General features: G+C 39.3%; 2 protein-coding genes across 2 annotated transcripts in view; both read left to right on the top strand.

The window, feature by feature from the left end:
• The window catches only part of LOC108664995 (protein FAM91A1), a 15,832-nt gene extending 11,883 nt beyond the window's left edge, over positions 1 to 3,949 (top strand). The window contains exons 14-20 of the mRNA XM_018151705.2: positions 258 to 296; positions 1,263 to 1,411; positions 1,852 to 1,912; positions 2,257 to 2,365; positions 2,726 to 2,854; positions 3,150 to 3,219; positions 3,524 to 3,949. Of these exons, the coding sequence (XP_018007194.1) occupies positions 258 to 296; positions 1,263 to 1,411; positions 1,852 to 1,912; positions 2,257 to 2,365; positions 2,726 to 2,854; positions 3,150 to 3,219; positions 3,524 to 3,643 (677 nt within the window). The 3' untranslated portion in view covers positions 3,644 to 3,949. The remainder of the gene's footprint in view (positions 1 to 257; positions 297 to 1,262; positions 1,412 to 1,851; positions 1,913 to 2,256; positions 2,366 to 2,725; positions 2,855 to 3,149; positions 3,220 to 3,523) is intronic.
• A 1,336-nt stretch (positions 3,950 to 5,285) lies between these two features.
• LOC108664984 (cell division cycle protein 23 homolog) overlaps positions 5,286 to 18,844 on the top strand; it is a 15,868-nt gene continuing 2,309 nt past the window's right edge. The window contains exons 1-12 of the mRNA XM_018151694.2: positions 5,286 to 5,636; positions 7,845 to 7,985; positions 8,618 to 8,730; positions 10,637 to 11,057; positions 11,929 to 12,088; positions 12,721 to 12,898; positions 13,358 to 13,537; positions 13,959 to 14,123; positions 14,708 to 14,802; positions 15,259 to 15,410; positions 17,002 to 17,197; positions 17,863 to 17,937. Of these exons, the coding sequence (XP_018007183.1) occupies positions 5,458 to 5,636; positions 7,845 to 7,985; positions 8,618 to 8,730; positions 10,637 to 11,057; positions 11,929 to 12,088; positions 12,721 to 12,898; positions 13,358 to 13,537; positions 13,959 to 14,123; positions 14,708 to 14,802; positions 15,259 to 15,410; positions 17,002 to 17,197; positions 17,863 to 17,937 (2,055 nt within the window). The 5' untranslated portion in view covers positions 5,286 to 5,457. The remainder of the gene's footprint in view (positions 5,637 to 7,844; positions 7,986 to 8,617; positions 8,731 to 10,636; positions 11,058 to 11,928; positions 12,089 to 12,720; positions 12,899 to 13,357; positions 13,538 to 13,958; positions 14,124 to 14,707; positions 14,803 to 15,258; positions 15,411 to 17,001; positions 17,198 to 17,862; positions 17,938 to 18,844) is intronic.

Here is an 18,844-nt window from a genome sequence, read left to right on the forward strand (position 1 = left end):
CCTCCTAGTCTGCTGCTGCCTAGAGGTGCGTCTAGTGTCTGCCTAGAGGTGCGTCTAGTGTCTGCCTAGAGGTGCGTCTAGTGTACCCCCTAGTCTGATGCTGACTAAAGGTGCGTCTAGTGGACCTCCTAGTCTGCTGCTGCCTAGAGGTGCGTCTAGTGTCTGCCTAGAGGTGCGTCTAGTGTCTGCCTAGAGGTGCGTCTAGTGTACCTCCTAGTCTGCTGCTGCCTAGAGGTGCGTCTAGTGTCTGCCTAGAGGTGCGTCTAGTGGCCCTCCTAGTCTGCTGCTGCCTAGAGGTGCGTCTAGTGGCTGCCTAGAGGTGCGTCTAGTGGCTGCCTAGAGGTGTGTCCAGTGGACCTCCTAGTCTGCTGCTGCCTAGAGGTGCGTCTAGTGGACCTCCTAGTCTGCTACTGCCTAGAGGTGCGTCTAGTGGCGGCCTAGTCTGCTGCTGCCTAGAGGTGTGTCTAGTGGACCTCCTAGTCTGCTGCTGCCTAGAGGTGCGTCTAGTGGCGGCCTAGAGGTGTGTATAGTGTTTGCCTAGAGGTGCGGCTAGTGTCTGCCTAGAGGTGTGTCCAGTGTCTGCCTAGAGCTGCATCAAGTGTCTGCCTAGAGGTGCTTCTAGTGTCTGCCTAGAGCTGCGTCTTTACCTAGAGCTGCGTCTAGTGTCTGCCTCGAGGTGCGTCTAGTGTCTGCCTCGAGGTGCGTCTAGTGTCTGCCTAGAGCTGCGTCTAGTGTCTGCCTAGAGCTGCGTCTATTGTCTACCTAGAGGTGCGTCTAGTGTCTGCCTAGAGCTGCGTCTAGTGTCTGCCTAGAGCTGCGTCTAGTGTCTGCCTCGAGGTGCGTCTAGTGTCTGCCTCGAGGTGCGTCTAGTGTCTGCCTAGAGCTGCGTCTAAAGTCTGCCTAGAGCTGCGTCTATTGTCTACCTAGAGCTGCGTCTAGTGTCTGCCTCGAGGTGCGTCTAGTGTCTGCCTAGAGGTGCGTCTAGTGTCAGCCTAGAGCTGCGTCTAGTGTCTGCCTAGAGCTGCGTCTAGAGGCCACCACATAGCTCACTATAATATATCGTGGCTTCAATATAATAAATATATATAGTAAGACCCCCACGACGCGAAGAACTCAAAATGGAACATTATTATCCGATAGCCCGCTTGCTGACCTCTCTTTTACTAACTCTCTTTTGTCTTTTATTGTTTTATTTTATAATGTATCTAGGGGTTCCTTTTACTGTTATAATTTATTAATAATAATTTTCTTTTGATGCGCAGGCTTCCGTCTGCGGCGGGTGCCGGCCAGCCTCCTCCGCCACCGCCGTCTGCTGCTGACAGGCTGGGGGCAGGAACCCGTCGTGCTGCCGCTCCACCAGCTCCTCCATGCTGCTAACGAAGCCCTTACCCACCACCCGCTGCTGCTGCAGGTGAGGCCCTCGCNCGGTGGTGCCAGAGGCACGATGACCAGGGACGGTGGTGCCAGAGGCACGATGACCAGGGACGGTGGTGCCAGAAGCACGATGACCAGGTGCGGTGGTGCCAGAGGCACGATGACCAAGGACGGTGGTGCCAGAGGCACGATGACCAGGGACGGTGGTGCCAGAGGCACGATGACCAGTAGCGGTGGTGCCAGAGGCACGATGACCAGGTGCGGCGCTGCCAGAGGCACGACGGTCGATGGTGTCATTTGCTTAACGAATTGACGACGGACCAGCGATGCTTTTCCACGGAAGTTACCAATTTCAACTGAAATTCCATATTATTAAGATTTCTTTTGGGGGCTATGATTTGGAATAATGAATGGGTTTTCGAGTAAATGCCAGTGTTGCAGCTTGTTTTGATTATACCCCGGTTCTCCTTCCCCCAGGGGTACGGGTGGGATGAAGAGCCCCTCATCCAGCACGTCTGCCTCCCCCTCGAAGAATCTGGTGGGCTGTTACAAATTATATCACCTAATTTCTTTTCTTTTGCTAGTTGTTGTTTATTTTTCTTCATTAGATTTTCATTACACCATTAAGTTACCTCTGTGAAATTAATTTGCACCAATTAATAATCTTGGTGATGTGGAAAATATTTCGTGATGATAAATAACGTTGTCATTAATTTGGTCATTTTTCGGGGCAATCATTAGCAGGCAGAAAATTACACCATTTGTATGTCATGTATATCATATATAAATGTATAAATTTCACCAGCATTGGTCGAGACGTAAATATTATGTAATGTTGTATGTAATTGAGCACCGGTGTACAATGAGTGTACGTACGTGCAGACGAGTGGAGCAGCTGTGCGGTGGTGCAGCGCGCGGTGCAGCAGCTGCAGCTGCACCACTGCTTCGGATACCTGCAGCTGGTGGCCTTCCCCCGCTCCCCCCCTACAAGGTCAGTCCCGCCCCTCCCTCTCTATCTAATTAACTTCACTCCTCTCTCCAAAGTAGGAGCTTTGGCCTTTCCCCTCCCCCCCTCCCAACCACCAGTTCAGCTCCGCACTCCTCCCCTCACAATCGGATGTTTTGTTTTGCATCCCTCGCTTACTTTCATCTCTTGCAACCCCTTTTCTAGTAAACCCGGTCGCAATCCCTGTTCCTCTGCTATATATAACCTTACTACACATTTCCCCCCTTACTTACACATTCCTTAACTTACCTTACTATCCATTCCTTACCTTACTACCTTACCATCTTACTACTACCCATTCCTTACCTTACTACCTTACCATCTTACTACTACACATTCCCTCAGGCCGGTGGCAGTGGCAGGGCAGACGTGGCAGCTGCAGTGCTGCCACCTCGGGCTGCCGCTGTTCAACGAGCAGATCTGCGCTGACGTCGCGCGCAAGATATCAAGACTGCGCCTCATGCACCCGCACAGGTGGGGACGGAGGGGACGTGTGCCTTTTTTGGGCGGTGGGGTGACCCTTGAAATATTCAGCTGGCCAATTACTAACCAATCTTGGTCTGAATGTTGTTCTTTAATCAGCAAAATCTTGACTTGAGCCACGAAATTTGCAATCCTGACATCGGCTTTCCCGTTAGCTGGGTCTGAAGCATCAGTACAATGTTTGACTAAACCTAAAGGGTTCGTGGACATACAGTATACCTGATAACTAAACCTCGCCAATAATACCGTCATTAATCCCTCATTAATGCCTGTAATATTCCTCCAGTGTGTCCCAGTTCGTGGAGGAGCAGCGCCATCTCGTGGCCAGGCTAGATGAGTTCATCACCTCATACAAGGTGAGTGGTGAGTGTGGTGAATTGTCTAGTGTGGTGAGTGTGGTGAATGGTCTAGTGTGAGGTGAGTGTGGTGAATGGTCTAGTGTGTGGTGAATTGTCTAGTGTGAGGTGAGTGGTGAATGGTGAGTGTGTGGTGAGTGGCAAGTGTGGTGAATTGTGTTGGTGGTCTAGTGTAAAATTACACGTTTGGCTGTGGTTAACGTGTAACTCCCACAGTGACGAGTGTGATGAATTGTGTTGGTGGTCTGTGTGAAATAACACGTTTGGCTGTGGTTAACTTAACTTAACTTGTAACTTCTTTTAGGGGTACGACGCGGCCGCCTCAGGCGTCCCTGTGGCACCGTCCGCCCCGCCCGTCTGTCCGTTGCCGACCGTCCCGCTGCACTTCGCTGATGGACAGCTCACTGTCTGGGACGGCTTCTGAGGCATATAACAATTATCTGTAGATTAACAGTAAAATATAACTGTAGTTAAGAAAATAAGAATTATATTATAAATCTATTGTACAATTATAGTACTTCTGCAATCGTATAATTATTACTTACATTCTGAACAACGGAGCAATTTAATGATAAATTGGTCATCCGGTCCAATAATTCAATTAACATTCCTTATGTTCACTTCAATGGCCAGTCTTTATGTAAGTTACTTGAGCTGTTCCCATGCTTTATTGTTTTATTTGTGTGTTGAACCAATTTTAAGTACAAAATCTTTTAGTAAATTATTTGAATTTACTTAATTTGAAATTTTTCCTTTTTTTAGTTTTATTGACCTGAAAATCACCGGTTCCAAGCTTTCGCTTCGCTGATTGCTAAATAAAGTTGTCTTTTGTCCTCATGGATTCTCCGTTTTTCTGTAAAAATGTAACATATTTTGACAAATTTGTTTGTTTTGACAAAAATCTTGTTGCTTGACATGCAGTTTATTGGCAATTAGATACGATTTAATTCCTCTCGAGGGAACCACATAGATTCTTTATCATGAAGCAGTAGCCCGTAGCGCCCTCGCCCTACTAAGGAGCTTAATACTTGAAGTTCAGGGATGTATCACCTCATATTTCATACTTTCAAAACTGTCTTTTCTATACTAATTTCTGCAACATTACAATTTTCCTCTCACATAACGTTAGCCTGATATTTACTAGTGACATACATGGTATGTCAACATATAGCATTTCAAGCTCATCGTGACTCGAACTAAGCTTTCACTGTAAAAATCGCTCAAAAATTTGCATGCACTAAAAATAGAACGTAACGATGCTTCGAACCTCGTGGTGAAAACAATAGTGTTTACAAATTAAATTTCAACTTAATTGAAATGGAACATAATGACAATAAATGTTGAACTGACTTAAAATATAAAACGTTAAATAAAACGAAGCTAAGAAGGCAAAAACGAAAATTATTCTGATTCCCCGTCATTTGATGATTTGCCATGCGAACAAAGGAAAATGAGGCTGAATGTTTTGATATGGCTTTAATGATATACACATGCGTAAGTAATTGGCGAACACTACAGAACTTGAGCACAGCCTCCGTTTCACGTTTCATAGGCGACAGCGCGAAATTAATCGCGAACTTCTTCTTTAGTTAAATTGCCTGTGATTATACAAGGTACCCGAAGGACTACTAGAATTTGAAACAAGTAGCAACTCCATGGGCCACGACTATAAACTTGAAAAAACTGCGTTCCAACTCGTTCACGCGACAATATTCCTTCTCGCTCCGAATCACCGACATGTGATACAGCCTTCCCGATTACATCGTTGACGCTCAGCGTATAAACGCGTTTGAGAGCAGACTAGATGAAGCTATGGGAAAATATATGCTAAGATTTTAAATGCCTAGAACCATATCGAACACGGTGGAAGTCTGGTAGCTATTTCAAACTATCGTCAGTCTTGATAAGATCCGGTCAAGGGACATGCTTTTAGATCTCTTTTGAATAAGTAACTAAAAGTACAATAATCGAAGCCAGACCACATCAGGCCTACTCATCAGCGCCGACATCGCTAATGTTATGTTGCGTGATCTAACCACAGATTCATTTATAATTGCCGATGAAATTGGGTCCTAGTCTTGAGGTCCATGGCATACAAACCCAATAATTCGGCTTGAACGTGATTTCAAAATTGTCAGAGCAGTTCCACCAATAGGCAATTGAATAGTAAAATATTTTGAAGTATAATAGAAAAACTTATTACTTGGAAACGTGACCGCTTGTTGTCATTGAATTGCCATGGCGGGAGGTTATGATGGACTGCATGATATGACTGCCATTATTTTTGGCACAACTTTATCCCTGAAACAAAAGAAGAGTGAGACAATTGAAAGTGATTTCACTCGTCGAGTAAAGATTGATTTAATTAAAGCTAAAGAAGAAGCAAACCATCGAGGATTACTAAACGCTTATAGTTGGTGAGAACATTAGTTAAGCAATTATGCTATCTGAGTCTCTCTCTAGTCATTAGTCAACGCTGTCAACCTACTCCTAGACTAAATCCTAGTATATATAGGCCTATGCCATTAAAATACATAAAATATATATATTATAAAGGTTACAACATAGTAATATATATAACTATGAAAGTATGAATGAAATGCAGGGTGGTAACTTGGTAACTGGTAAGTAGGCTAAGAAACTTTTTAGACAATTTTACTTGCCACTGGCCCAGAGAGTGCCATTGTCAGACAGACTTGTAAGTTGTACTGTCACTGTAGTAGGTACTGCAGTAGGCCAAGCGCCTGAGCCTGAGTCAGCCAATTGATTCCAAACTAGAGAATTAGGCCTAAATGACTTAAAATGAGTAATAAGCCACCTGTAAATCAGTAAATGAGACTAATATTTATGTACTTTATCATACCTATTTGCTGCTGTAAATTTCACATTTTATGTCATTTGACTAACTTCTTGAGTAAAAATTAAGAAAAATGATACATTTCTGTCTGCCATTTTTGAAAATTACATGTGACAAAAATTTGTATCCTGAAATTTCACAAATATTCTGCCTAATATTTCAAATAAGAGTTGAATCCTTTTTGATTTCCTTGTCTACTGTTAGCAGGGTGGCAAATAAGGTTAGAAGTTATTTCATGTATTATTTTATTTATTCAAACTTTGTATATAACTGATTGTAGGTACTGTAATTTTAGTTTAAAATTTAATCATTATCTAGAAAATGTTTGATCTATTCTTAAAAATTGGGCAGAAGCCACTGAATAAGAGTTATGCGACAAATATACAAATTGCCTATGCTTCTAGGCAATTAGGTAAGCCAATTTTCAAGGCATGTGCCTAGCAGCCTAATTTCTTTAAAATAGAATAAGAAAAGTGATTAATTTTTGCTTATTATTTTCAAATACCTATAAAATGATTGTTTTTTTTAGACTTGGCTTGTTGCCTAACTGGAAAATTAGGCAGAAGCATCAGAAGCCACACATGAACTGAGCAAGAACACTCCTGAGTTTAACCAATTTCATCAATTCTTATGCTCCTCTCCTAATTTTTTAATATAGAAGAAGGTAAATGACCTATTTTTATCTGCAATTTTCAAAAATTGCCATGAAATGATTGTTTTTGCACATAATTTTAGGAAAGTTCTGACCAGTTTTCCAGATAGAGATGGTTTGTTTGGTTGGACCAGATTAGATCTGGATGGTCAAGCAGAATTTTCTAATATTTTCTGATTTGAAAAAATTTTCTGAAGAAAAAAACTTTATTATTAGTTATTGATGAATCTTGCATCACACTCACACATGTGCAGTCAGATCTCATTCTTCTGTATGAGCTTCCATGAGCCAACCAATCTGTGGGTAGACACAACTTAACCCTTTAGCGGGCAAGCATTGAAATATCTAGAAATTAAAATTTCAGAAACCATTTCAAGAAAGTAAGAAGTATTATACAATATATTTATTTATATGAATTTTTGCAAATTTTGCCTATTGAAGGTTTAAATCGCACTTGAAGAATTCAATAAATGCGATCAGTACCGTACACAAAATTTTTCTTTATAATTAAAATTCAGCTTATGCAAATGAAAAATTAAAAACATGAAAATTTAATTTAACTAAATTTAATCAATTTGCCAAAATAAATAAATATATATATATCAATACTTCCACATTTTGAAGAGAATGCGGAAAGAGCGTCAATTCCATTGTCTGAGTCAAAACCTCCATTTAAATGCTCATATTTCAATTTGTGGACTTTGCAGCTGGTGATGATATAGATAGAACGATGGTCAGATAATTAGTGATTGACTGAGGCATTATAAGGATGCCTCAAAAACAAACAGGAAGCCGTTCTGATGCTTTTTGTGACGCGATTTCAAGTGATCATATATGGTAACTTACCCGTGAAAAGGTTAATCAGCATTAAAATTCATGATTGTTGAATGTAGAAAAAAGCATTTACTTTTATTTTTGCTTTGCTACCAAATTTTAAAGTCCATGAACCCAAATTTTAAATTCAATTTATGATTTTGTTTGGCCTGCTACACTTCCCAGGCCTGCTACAATGTGTAAACATTGCTATCTGTACAACTTCAGAATTTACAAGTAACTACATTGAATACAGACCACTTAATGCAAGTGTAAATATTAATACTTTTATTTCTTTTTCAGGTGTGCAGATTTAGCTCTCTGCGTCAAAGATGTCACTCTACTTGAGGAGCCTACACTTCCACCCTTACGGCAGCAACTTGGCAGCGAAGCTGATGATTTCGATCAAGCTAAGGGCCTCTTCAACCTGAAAGATTACTTCAGGTCTGACTTGGCATTCAAACTACATTTTGATGTGCTGGCTGCTGTTAAAGTGAATATCCATACTGTAGACTAAGTTCACAATATTGTAGGTATTTCAAGTTATGTTGAGGCTGTAATTATGCCCTCTTTTAGGGATATTTTGTTGTTTTTTATTGCACTTATTATTTATTTTGCATACACCTTTTTTTTCCCCTGGTATTTAATAGAATTGTTTCAAATTCATAGATTGCAGTGTTGTTGTTTTGGATGTTTTTTTTCTTGTATTGTTGGGAAATAATGAGTCACTTCTTTTTGTGGCTTTGGTATAAAAAAGAAGAGGCAGCAAAGCTGATGAAAGATTTTGCAGGTTTTTACCAAGTTTTGCAGCTCATAACTTATCTCTTTGTGCAAGATCTTAATGGAGGGATTTTATATATGTGATTAGCCAATGGAAAATTTTAGCTTTAATTTTTGACTGGCCATATAAGATACAATCCCGATTTGATGGCCACCAAGATAATGCTGTAAGATGTTTAGGTTGTAAACCTATTTTAATTATGCCCTAAATTTGTCTATAATTACATTTTTATCAAGGTTGCAACATGGAGTTTGCATTTAATTGTGTAGATGCTCATTGATCATTTGCTTTGCAGAGCGGCTTATTACTCAGAACACCTGAAGCATCCGCTGGGGCTGTTCCTACATCTTTATTCCCGCTACTGTGCCTATGAACAAAAGATTAATAATGACCGCATGGACTCCATCAGTAAGTGCTACTCTAACAGAGCTCTGTCAAAGTTAAATTCATAAATATCTTCATTTTGTTTGCTCTCCATAAAAACAATAACGCACCACCATGCAACAAGAATCAACTTATATATTGATTAGACAATTTTTATATTTCCTCAAAAGATAGCAGAAAAACAGTAAAACCAATGGAAATTACTTTACATCCTGGAATCTTTATACATTCTTTTTTATTTACTCTCATGTTAGTAATACATTTGGCAAGCTGCCTGAATAATTCAGATTCTCACTGAGAGTGTTGAGTAAGTGAGGTTATAAGAATATTAAAAGTCTGATGTATTTTCTCATCCATGTTTTGAATAGTTTTTTGGAGTTGGTTGTCAATTCACAAGCACTTAAATATGTGCCTTCAAACAGGGCCTTCAAATAGTTGAAATTGGTGTCAATATGTTACAGTATCCAATTTTTAAATTGTTTTTTTTTTTCATAAACATTGTGTATGTTTATTAACAAAAAATCAAATAACATGCAAGGCAAGTTCAGGAATGCTTCGAAACTTTCTTTCTTATCTTGAGTATCCCTGTTTGGCAATATTATTTTAATACTCATCACTTAACTTCTAACTTTATATATAATTAAGCATAGTAAACTAGTCCCTACTTGCTTTTTGTCATTTCCATGTTCACCAATATTGGGAATTGATTCAAGGATTTATCTGCTTTTCTTGCTAACAACTTGTCATACATGGCAGAACAGCTGATGGTTTCTAACATCGGTTCCTACGCCCACATGGTATTTACTGGTCGGAAAGGCTAGCTGTTATTAATTTAAGCTGTTATTATTTAATTATTATTAAGCTGTTATTATTTAATTAATTATTAAAGGCTAGCTGTTATTAATTGATACAAAAGATCAGATAATTAGTCACTGCATATTGCTAATTTCAATATTTTCCAGAATTACAACTATTGGGCAACTGGAATTCACTCTCCATTTTAAAATTTATTATATATATTTTTTGAGATAAGCCAATAAATAAATTGTTAACTGACTAAGAAGATATTATAGCTGATGCAAGGTTTAATTTTGACCATATGAAAAGTGTATCACATGCATGCAAGAAATTGGTTAAATTTGTGAATTTCATAGTACTCAATAAATATGACATATATTAAATAGCAGTTTGTCAGCATGCCAACCTTTGAGGCTATGCCAATCAGGCTATGTTATGTTCAATTTCTAATTTTAGGTTAATTTGATAATTCTTCATTCCACCAACTGCTTTTAACAAATGTCTTGTCACAATTTTTACAAATTGAATTGAATTTCAAAAATTCCATGTCCCATGATGTACCTAGTGTACAAGCAATATTATCAATATTTTGATAATTTTATGGGTAATATATTACATGTGACCAATAGTTTTGTAATATCCTACTATTTACAATAATATTTTAGTTATTACTTCCATTCAATTTTGAGCAAGCTTAATAAAGCCTTTACTAGAGCGTTTTTTGTGTCTATACAATCTGCTCACCACTAGCTGATACAAAGTCTGAAAAGCTACATTTCTATTCTAAGTTAATGTGATTGCTAACAATGTATAATTTTCACTAAAATCATCTTGTTGAAATGTACTTTGAGGTTGGTTGTGAAAGTTGTTATGTTTATAAATATATAAATCCTGAACTATTTTACTTACTATGATATAACATGTAGTTTATTGGCCCTAGTAACTATCTTCTTTGAAACCTCCCATGCCTAAAAACCTGAATTAAACTCATTTATTGTGGAGATTTTAATTTTGTCAACATTTTTTGTCTATGATTTAATAATTAAATTTATTTATTTATTAAAGAAATGAAAGATAAATAAATTTATATATTACAGCACAAATGGTAATTACATTGTTTCTATTTGTGCAGCTCTTCTCCCCAAGAATGTTCCTGGTCCACATTTATTTGAAATCGCCCACCGACTCGGTCCTGCCTACCACCGGGTATCCAAGAAAGAAAATTTCCCTTATAAAACCAAAGGCGTGATTGGCTTGGGTGATTACGAATATAAAACCAAGCACACTAAGCACATCAATGTAAAAAGTGTGCCTAGCACAAGCAAGCTTCGGGCCAAGCGAAAACTTAGCAGTCATCTCAATGATCATATCAATGAAGATAAGTTCACCATTGATCATGATCTTGGTGACAATGAAATTGCTCATCTTGGAGATGATGTTGATGATATTGAAGTTGATGATGAAAATGAAAGCAGCTTGAAATTGCAACTTGATAGCAGCAGCAACGGCACTGGTGTGAAGAGTGATGAGTTGAAAGAAGATGACATCATCTGGTGAGTTGATAGACTTACTTGGACTTGATAAGTTTTTAAATTTGCTTTAGCTGATGTCACATCTGTCTAATCATTGTTCATGATTTGTTTATTGTTGTTTGAGAATGCTGCCGATGCCCTTGCAAAAATTAAGGCCACTTTTTGGCCTGAAATCTGCTGATGAGAGGACATTTTCATACCAAAAGAAATTGATAAAAATCTAACTCTCAATTTATCATAAAATTGTCAGCATTTTCGATATTTGTTTTTTATAATGTGGGCTGTAGGTTTGATTTTTTTTAAAGAATATCACCAGTAGAATTACAAAAAATGATGTCTGGTTCATTGTAATAGAAGATATTATTTAGTACTTACAGCATTATAAGTAGCATGCAATATTTATTTTTTATTTTGCAGTTCAATTAATTGTTCCTTCAGATGGAGTGCCACACAGAAAACATTTGAAGCTTTTAGATCATAACTTCTCTTGCAACACTTCCTTTATTGTAAAAATTTGAAATATTAGAAATATTGGTAGTACTTGAAGCTGCTGCCTTAGACAAAATACCAAAGATTCCCTTAACATAGACATCATTTGGACAAGCACCACTGCATCAGTCATAGCAAGCCCTACGCAGTGCAGTTCAATCTGTCCAGTGAGCGACCATTTAAGAAGCATCTTCCAGAAGATTGTCTAATATCACTAACAATTACAATGGATGTCTCTTAATTTACTGTGGATTTTCGCGCTTCAGTTATACTTATCTGGATATCTTTATATGTAATTACTGTTTAATTTTTTGTGTTGCAGCAGTTACCATCTACCTAATGTGTAATTTTTTGTGTTGCAGTGGTTATGACAGCTACCTAATGTGTAATTTTTGTGTTACAGCGGGTATGACAGCTACCTAATGTACCTGTACGGCGTGGTGCTGCAGCAGCTCGGGCACAGGAAGCAGGCCCTAGAGGTGCTCTGTTGGGCCATACATCTCAGCCCCATCAACTGGGCCGCCTGGGCACAGCTCGCCCACCTCATCGACAAGCGCAGCACTGTCAGTAGATTGATGAGCTTACTTACAGTCATTTGATGTTGAATTGTCAATTAATAATGAAATTATGTTGATTTTGTTGTAACAACGGTTTTATTTAACATCATATGCTTAATTGGTTGCTCATCTCAGCGTACCGTGAGCGAATTGCACGTTCATCTCATTGACAAACGCAGCACTGCGAGTTGATGAATAGTTGATGTTGATGAATATGAATGAGTTGAATAGAATTTGACAAAAAAAGCGGATTATAAGACCCATATTTACTTCAATTGTAACGCATTCATTACATAATCCGTCATGATCTTGTCTTTGTTTTTCTTAATTGAGATCTTTTTTTAACAATTTAGACACGTGTGGTCATCAAGAGAAGCTTACATTAAACATTTCTTAGTTGTATGAATCAACAGAAATAGCACTCGTGTGGTATTGGCAGCTATTCCTGTTCGTTCAATTAATTATAACAAAGGTTCTCACAAAGATAAGCTAATATATTACATTTGTCTGACAGCTGGAGCAGCTTGACCTGCCAGAGGTGTGGCGGCGGCATATGTACCTAATGTAGTACACTTATCTCATTCATTACGTCTTATGTTTTTATTAATATTAACTAACGTATAACGTTTGTCTCTCAGCTGGAGCAGCTTGACCTGCCAGATGTGTGGCAGCGGCGGCTGTTCCTATGCGAGGTGTTCGTCGAGCTCAATTTGGACGCGGACGCGCTGGCCGAGTGCGACCAGCTCATGGCCGAGGGGCTGGAGGGGTCAGCCTTCCTTAAGACACAGCGCGCCCTTGCCTTCAGGAACCTCAGAGGTTACTTGCCTTGCTTAGTAGCTCATGCGTTCAACCTTCACCAATCTAAAGCTCAACCTTCACCAATCTGAACATATTTCTACAAATTTTCAAATGAGTTTTAATTTAGAGAGATCAAAACAATTATTGAGTTCTATAGGAGGTTTATTTATTCCTTAGAATAATTTCAATGGATGTCGTCTGCCACAGATTTTTTTTGTACGTTGTATATACCGTATGTCAAGCCTGTTGCAGAACAAATTCCATGAAATGAGAATTTCCTATTGGTTTCATTTTCATCTTTTTATCTGTTTAACATCCTATTGGCGTTCATTCTAATTTATACATTGCAAATGAATCAAACTCATCAGGTAGGTAGCCATTCATTCTGTTTTATTGTCATTTATTGCATTGAATGTCGTGAAAATAGCATTTATTTGATTGCATTATTACCAGAATTGATTGTTGATGGCTGGGCAGAGCTTGATTTGGCCATCGCTGAGTTCGAAAGTATCGAGCGGAGCGACCCGTTCCGCGTGGCAAGCGTGGACGTGTTCAGTAACCTGCTGTACGTCAAGGAGCGCCGCACGCAACTCGCCAACCTAGCTGCCAAGATGGTACAGGTCGCCAAATATTCCGTGGAGACCTGCTGCGTTGTTGGTAGGTTGTCAGTGCGATGTCGATATTTATTGCTTTAACATGCACCGACCTCGTCGTCTCAACTCGCTGTTTCTTGCCCAATACACTCGGCTTTCTACTCGCCAACATGTTCTTGAGAATCTAATACGCTCTATCTTCCCCAAAGAAATACGCTCTATCCAACGAAATATGCTCTATCCTCCCCAACAAAACACGAACCTATTCTCCTAAACCAAAACTACATCGTGCCTAGCCTGACAAGCCTCTCCTTCCTGTTTCCCTGCTAGTATTCATGATACTCATGCACTCACAGTACCCTCAGCTGGTATCCCTGATACTCATGCACTCACAGTACCCTCAGCTGGTATCCATGATACTCATACATTCACAGTACCCTCCAGTATCCCTGATACGCATGTTCTAACCCACCTCCCCTCGGCAGGCAACTACCTGAGCCTGCGAGGCGAGCACGAGAAGGCCGTGGTGCACTTCCAGCGCGCGCTCAAACTCAACCCTAAGTTCGTGAGCGCTTATACGCTCATGGGATACGAGTACATGGAGATGAAGAGCACCATTCAGGCCATCCAGTGCTACAGGAATGCCCTCAGTGAGCACTAGTGCTGGCGTAGTGAATGCACGATGCCGCTAATCAGTTAGGCTGAAGTAGTGAGTTACATTTTATATACGAAGGCTTACATGTGCTCAGGGTGAGGATGATTTCACATATCACAATTTAATGAAATCTAAACAATCAGTTCTAGGCATTTTTCTTTGTAATTTGGCATCTGAGAATTCAATTATCTTAGGTTGTGTAATTTACAGCGGATTTGTGTCGTTAAATGACTAATTATGATTATTTTGTGTCAATGCTTCTTCATTGTGTGCCAAATTGACTGCCTTGTTGGCCATACTAGCAATATTTTGTATAGTCCATGACAAGGCTCGTGCGTTAAATAGGAAGTATTGAAAAAATGTTGTTTCATTTTGATTACATAGTAAGATAAAGAATAACCTAAACTCTCTAGGAAATGTTTACTCGAGTGAGACCTCAATTGCAATCACTTTCATCCATTTTTTGAGCCAATTTAATGGACATTTAATGGATTTAATTGATTAATGGACATATATTAGCATTTGAACTGTATAGACAATTAGACATGGAGTAAATGTGTTATGCCTTGCCGGCGACAGAGGTCAACAGACGCGACTATTCTGCCTGGTTCGGTTTGGGGCAGACGTACGAGGTGCTACGTCTGCTCAACTACTCCCTCTTCTACTTCAAGCAGGTACTACTCTATTTTCTACTTCAAACCATTTCCACTCTCTTTTCAACTTCAAACCATTTCTACTCTCTTTTCTACTTAAAGCCGGTCATAATTTATACTACTCTATTTGTTTGTTAACTTCCCTGTGCGATTGTCATTTAGGTCCAAAGTGTATTCAGGATTTGTATTCCTAATCATTAATTAAGGTCTCCTATTAAAATTAATATCTCTTGTTTAGTGTAAGAACCCCAAGTTTTATTATGTCGTAAAGGTGCATCGCGTAGCACAATGTTTGCCTCGTCAACCCTTTATCTATCGACAAACTTTAGGTACCTGGCCTATATATAAGAATTGCAGTGGCTACAGTTTACGTACTGGTAGGAAACGCTGTCAAGATGTCTCGTGACGATGTCCTCAGTTTGCTACGTTGGTACGGCATCTTTGCTTAAGTTTATCTTTTAAATTGCTGTTATACAGGCGCAGCGGCTGCACCCATACGACAGCCGTATGATCACGGCGCTGGGCGAAGCTTTCGAGAAAAAGGAGATGTTCCTGGAGGCTAAAAAATGCTACGTTAAGGCACACTCCGTCGGCGATGTTGAGGGCACCGCACTCCTTAAACTAGCCAAGTGAGGAGTAGTGTACGTCGGTGATCCTAAATACTGAGGGCACGGCACTCCTTGAACTAGCCAAGTGAGGAGTAGTGTACGTCGGTGATCCTAAATACTGAGGGCACGGCACTCCTTAAACTAGCCAAGTGAGGAGTAGTGTACGTCCTTGATCCTAAATACTTATCGAGTGAGCGGATTAGTGTGTGTCACCCACATCTCAGTTACCGTGATGGCGGGTGTCGTTTGGGGAACATTTGAATTTTCGATTTTGCCAATTTTTGAATGGACAGGGGTTAATCTCATCAATGGGGGGCCGATGGGGTTAATCTCATCAAGAGACCAATCTTAATGAGCTACGTTGATTTGGGGAGGAGTAATTTACGAATCGATACACATGCCATATTCGATTGGAAAAGCTGAAACTATAATTTCCCTGTATAATAAACCTGAATTTTCGTTTTAATCGAGTCACCCGGCTGGATAGGTCTTGAATAAATGAACCACTATTCCTATAATATGACTCGCGTGCAGCCAAAACTGCTATATATAGCTAATGTAGTAGAATGCTTTGATTGAAATTTATTGAGGCATTAGTTAATGGAATATTTAACCTTATATTTGAAATACTGAACTTGTCATTCTTCGGGATGATAATTATTCGCATTTTTTATTTCCAGTATTTCTCCTGGAAAAAATTCTTGATAACTCTTAAGATTTTTTTACTCGGCAATTTGTTTGATTCTTTCTCTTGATTTTTTTTTCTTTTTTAACCATAAAAATTTCGAATCCTGATCACCTCATGACGTGCTAGTGGTGATAACTTCTCGAAAGAGATACTTCTAAAGAATTATTTTTCTGAAGAATTTTCTAGACAATCTATTTTCTCGGCTTGACCACCGTATCCGAAATTCTACTGTTTTGATGCGTATTATTATTTCATCCAAACAATTTCATCGCCTTGTTTCGGTCGGAGACAAAATTATGTCCTCTCCTCCGAAAATGTTTTGCACAATTTTCAATTACGGTAGAAATGTTGTTACTATGCTCGAAACCCGCTGTTGGTTTGGAATGAAAAAGTTTCTGACTTCCGCAGCAAGGTAGTTAGATGTCTACTGCGCTAAGAAACTTTTATGCGCCTAGAAACTTCTAGTCCTCCGTTCTTTTCCTAGAGCATATCCAGTTTCACGTTTTCTATATTTTCACACTTGCATGTTTCGTATATTTGTACACCTTATCTTTATTCTATGTTCCCTTATATTGTTTTTAATGAGCTTGAGCATGCAGACTGTACCAGCGTCTGTTCGTATATTTGTACACCTTATCGTTGTTCTATGTTCTCTTATATTGTTTTTAATGAGCTTGGTCATGCAGACTGTACCAGCGCATGTTCNGTTTTATTTTCTTTTGTATTGTTTCTAATGAGCTTGGTCATGCAGACTATACCAGCGCCTGTTCGTATATTTGTACACCTTATCGTGTTCTATCTTCCTTTGTATTGGTTTTAATGAGCTTGGTCATGCAGACTATACCAGCGCCTGTTCGTATATTTGTACACCTTATCTTTATTCTATCTTCTCATATATTGCTTTTAATGAGCTTGGTCATGCAGACTGTACCAGCGCCTGGCGGAGACAGAGCGTGCAGCGGACGCATACGAGCGCTACCTGAGAGAGACGGAGGGCGAGGAGTCGGACGAAGCAGAGGAGCGTGGTCGGGCACACCTCTACCTCGCTGAGTTCCTGCTGTCACTCAAGCAGTTCGCCACGGCTGAAGAGTACGCCAAGAAGTGCATGGAATGTGCTGAGGTGAAGTGACTCTGCCCTGTTAAAGATTATATAGTTAAGTTTCATGATGTTTTTAATAAGTGAAGTGACTCTGCCCTGTTAAAGATTATATGGAAGGTTTTATGATTTTAATAAGTTAGCGCCGTCATATCGCGCAGAGTACTAACTTAAATTTATATAGCAAGGTTTTATGATGTTTTTAATAAGTTAGCGCCGTCATATCGCGCAGAGTACTAACTTAAATTTATATAGCAAGGTTTTATGATGTTTTTAATAAGTTAGCGCCGTCATATCGCGCAGAGTACTAACTTAAATTTATATAGCAAGGTTTTATGATGTTTTTAATAAGTTAGCGCAGTCATATCGCTCAGGGCCTATACTTCCAAAAAAAAAGTTAAGAGATCGTAAGTTCATCAGCCAATCATTGACGGCCTTTCAAGCAAAATCCACCAATCATAGACAAGAAAATAGAGCGTAAGTATTTACGTTCACTTAGCGAGTTTTGAAAGTATGGCCCCTGAGTATTAACTCATTAACTCGAATTCCGAAATTCTGGAAAGAATTTCCGATAGATTCTATCTTTTCAAGTGCGCTAGCAACTACCAAAACATTCTTAGAAATTATCTTGAAAGCTGAATATCTATGTTTGAAGAGGCAAATTTTTTATATTTTTTCTGCTTGTTCAGACTCAAGAGGCCAGCAAATCCTTGCTGAAGGAAATCGCTCACAAGCGGAACCTTACCGATGCGAACCCCGCGCTGGTGAGTTGGTACAGGTTGTCGCATCTTCCACCTGGTATAAACCTGCAATTTAAACATCTTCCACCTGGTATAAACCTGCAATTTAAACATCTTCCACCTGGTATAAACCTGCAATTTAAACATCTTCCACCTGGTATAAACCTGCAATTTAAACATCTTCCACCTGGTATAAACCTGCAATTTAAACATCTTCCACCTGGTATAAACCTGCAATTTAAACATCTTCCACCTGGTATAAACCTGCAATTTAAACATCTTCCACCTGGTATAAACCTGCAATTTAAACATCTTCCACCTGGTATAAACCTGCAATTTAAACATCTTCCACCTGGTATAAACCTGCAATTTAAACATCTTCCACCTGGTATAAACCTGCAATTTAAACATCTTCCACCTGGTATAAACCTGCAATTTAAACATCTTCCACCTGGTATAAACCTGCAATTTAAACATCTTCCACCTGGTATAAACCTGCAATTTAAACATCTTCCACCTGGTATAAACCTGCAATTTAAACATCTTCCACCTGGTATAAACCTGCAATTTAAACATCTTCCACCTGGTATAAACCTGCAATTTAAACATCTTCCACCTGGTATAAACCTGCAATTTAAACATCTTCCACCTGGTATAAACCTGCAATTTAAACATCTTCCACCTGGTATAAACCTGCAATTTAAACATCTTCCACCTGGTATAAACCTGCAATTTAAACATCTTCCACCTGGTATAAACCTGCAATTTAAACATCTTTCCACTTGCTATGCACCTGCAATTTAAACATCTTACCACTTGCTATGTACCTGCAATTTAAACATCTTACCACCTGCTATGCACCTGCAATTTAAACATCTTACCACTTGCTATGTACCTGCAATTTAAACATCTTACCACTTGCTATGTTCCT

Source organism: Hyalella azteca, unplaced genomic scaffold (genome assembly GCF_000764305.2).
Source record: "Hyalella azteca isolate HAZT.00-mixed unplaced genomic scaffold, Hazt_2.0.2 contig13225, whole genome shotgun sequence".
Classification (NCBI taxonomy): domain Eukaryota; kingdom Metazoa; phylum Arthropoda; class Malacostraca; order Amphipoda; family Hyalellidae; genus Hyalella; species Hyalella azteca.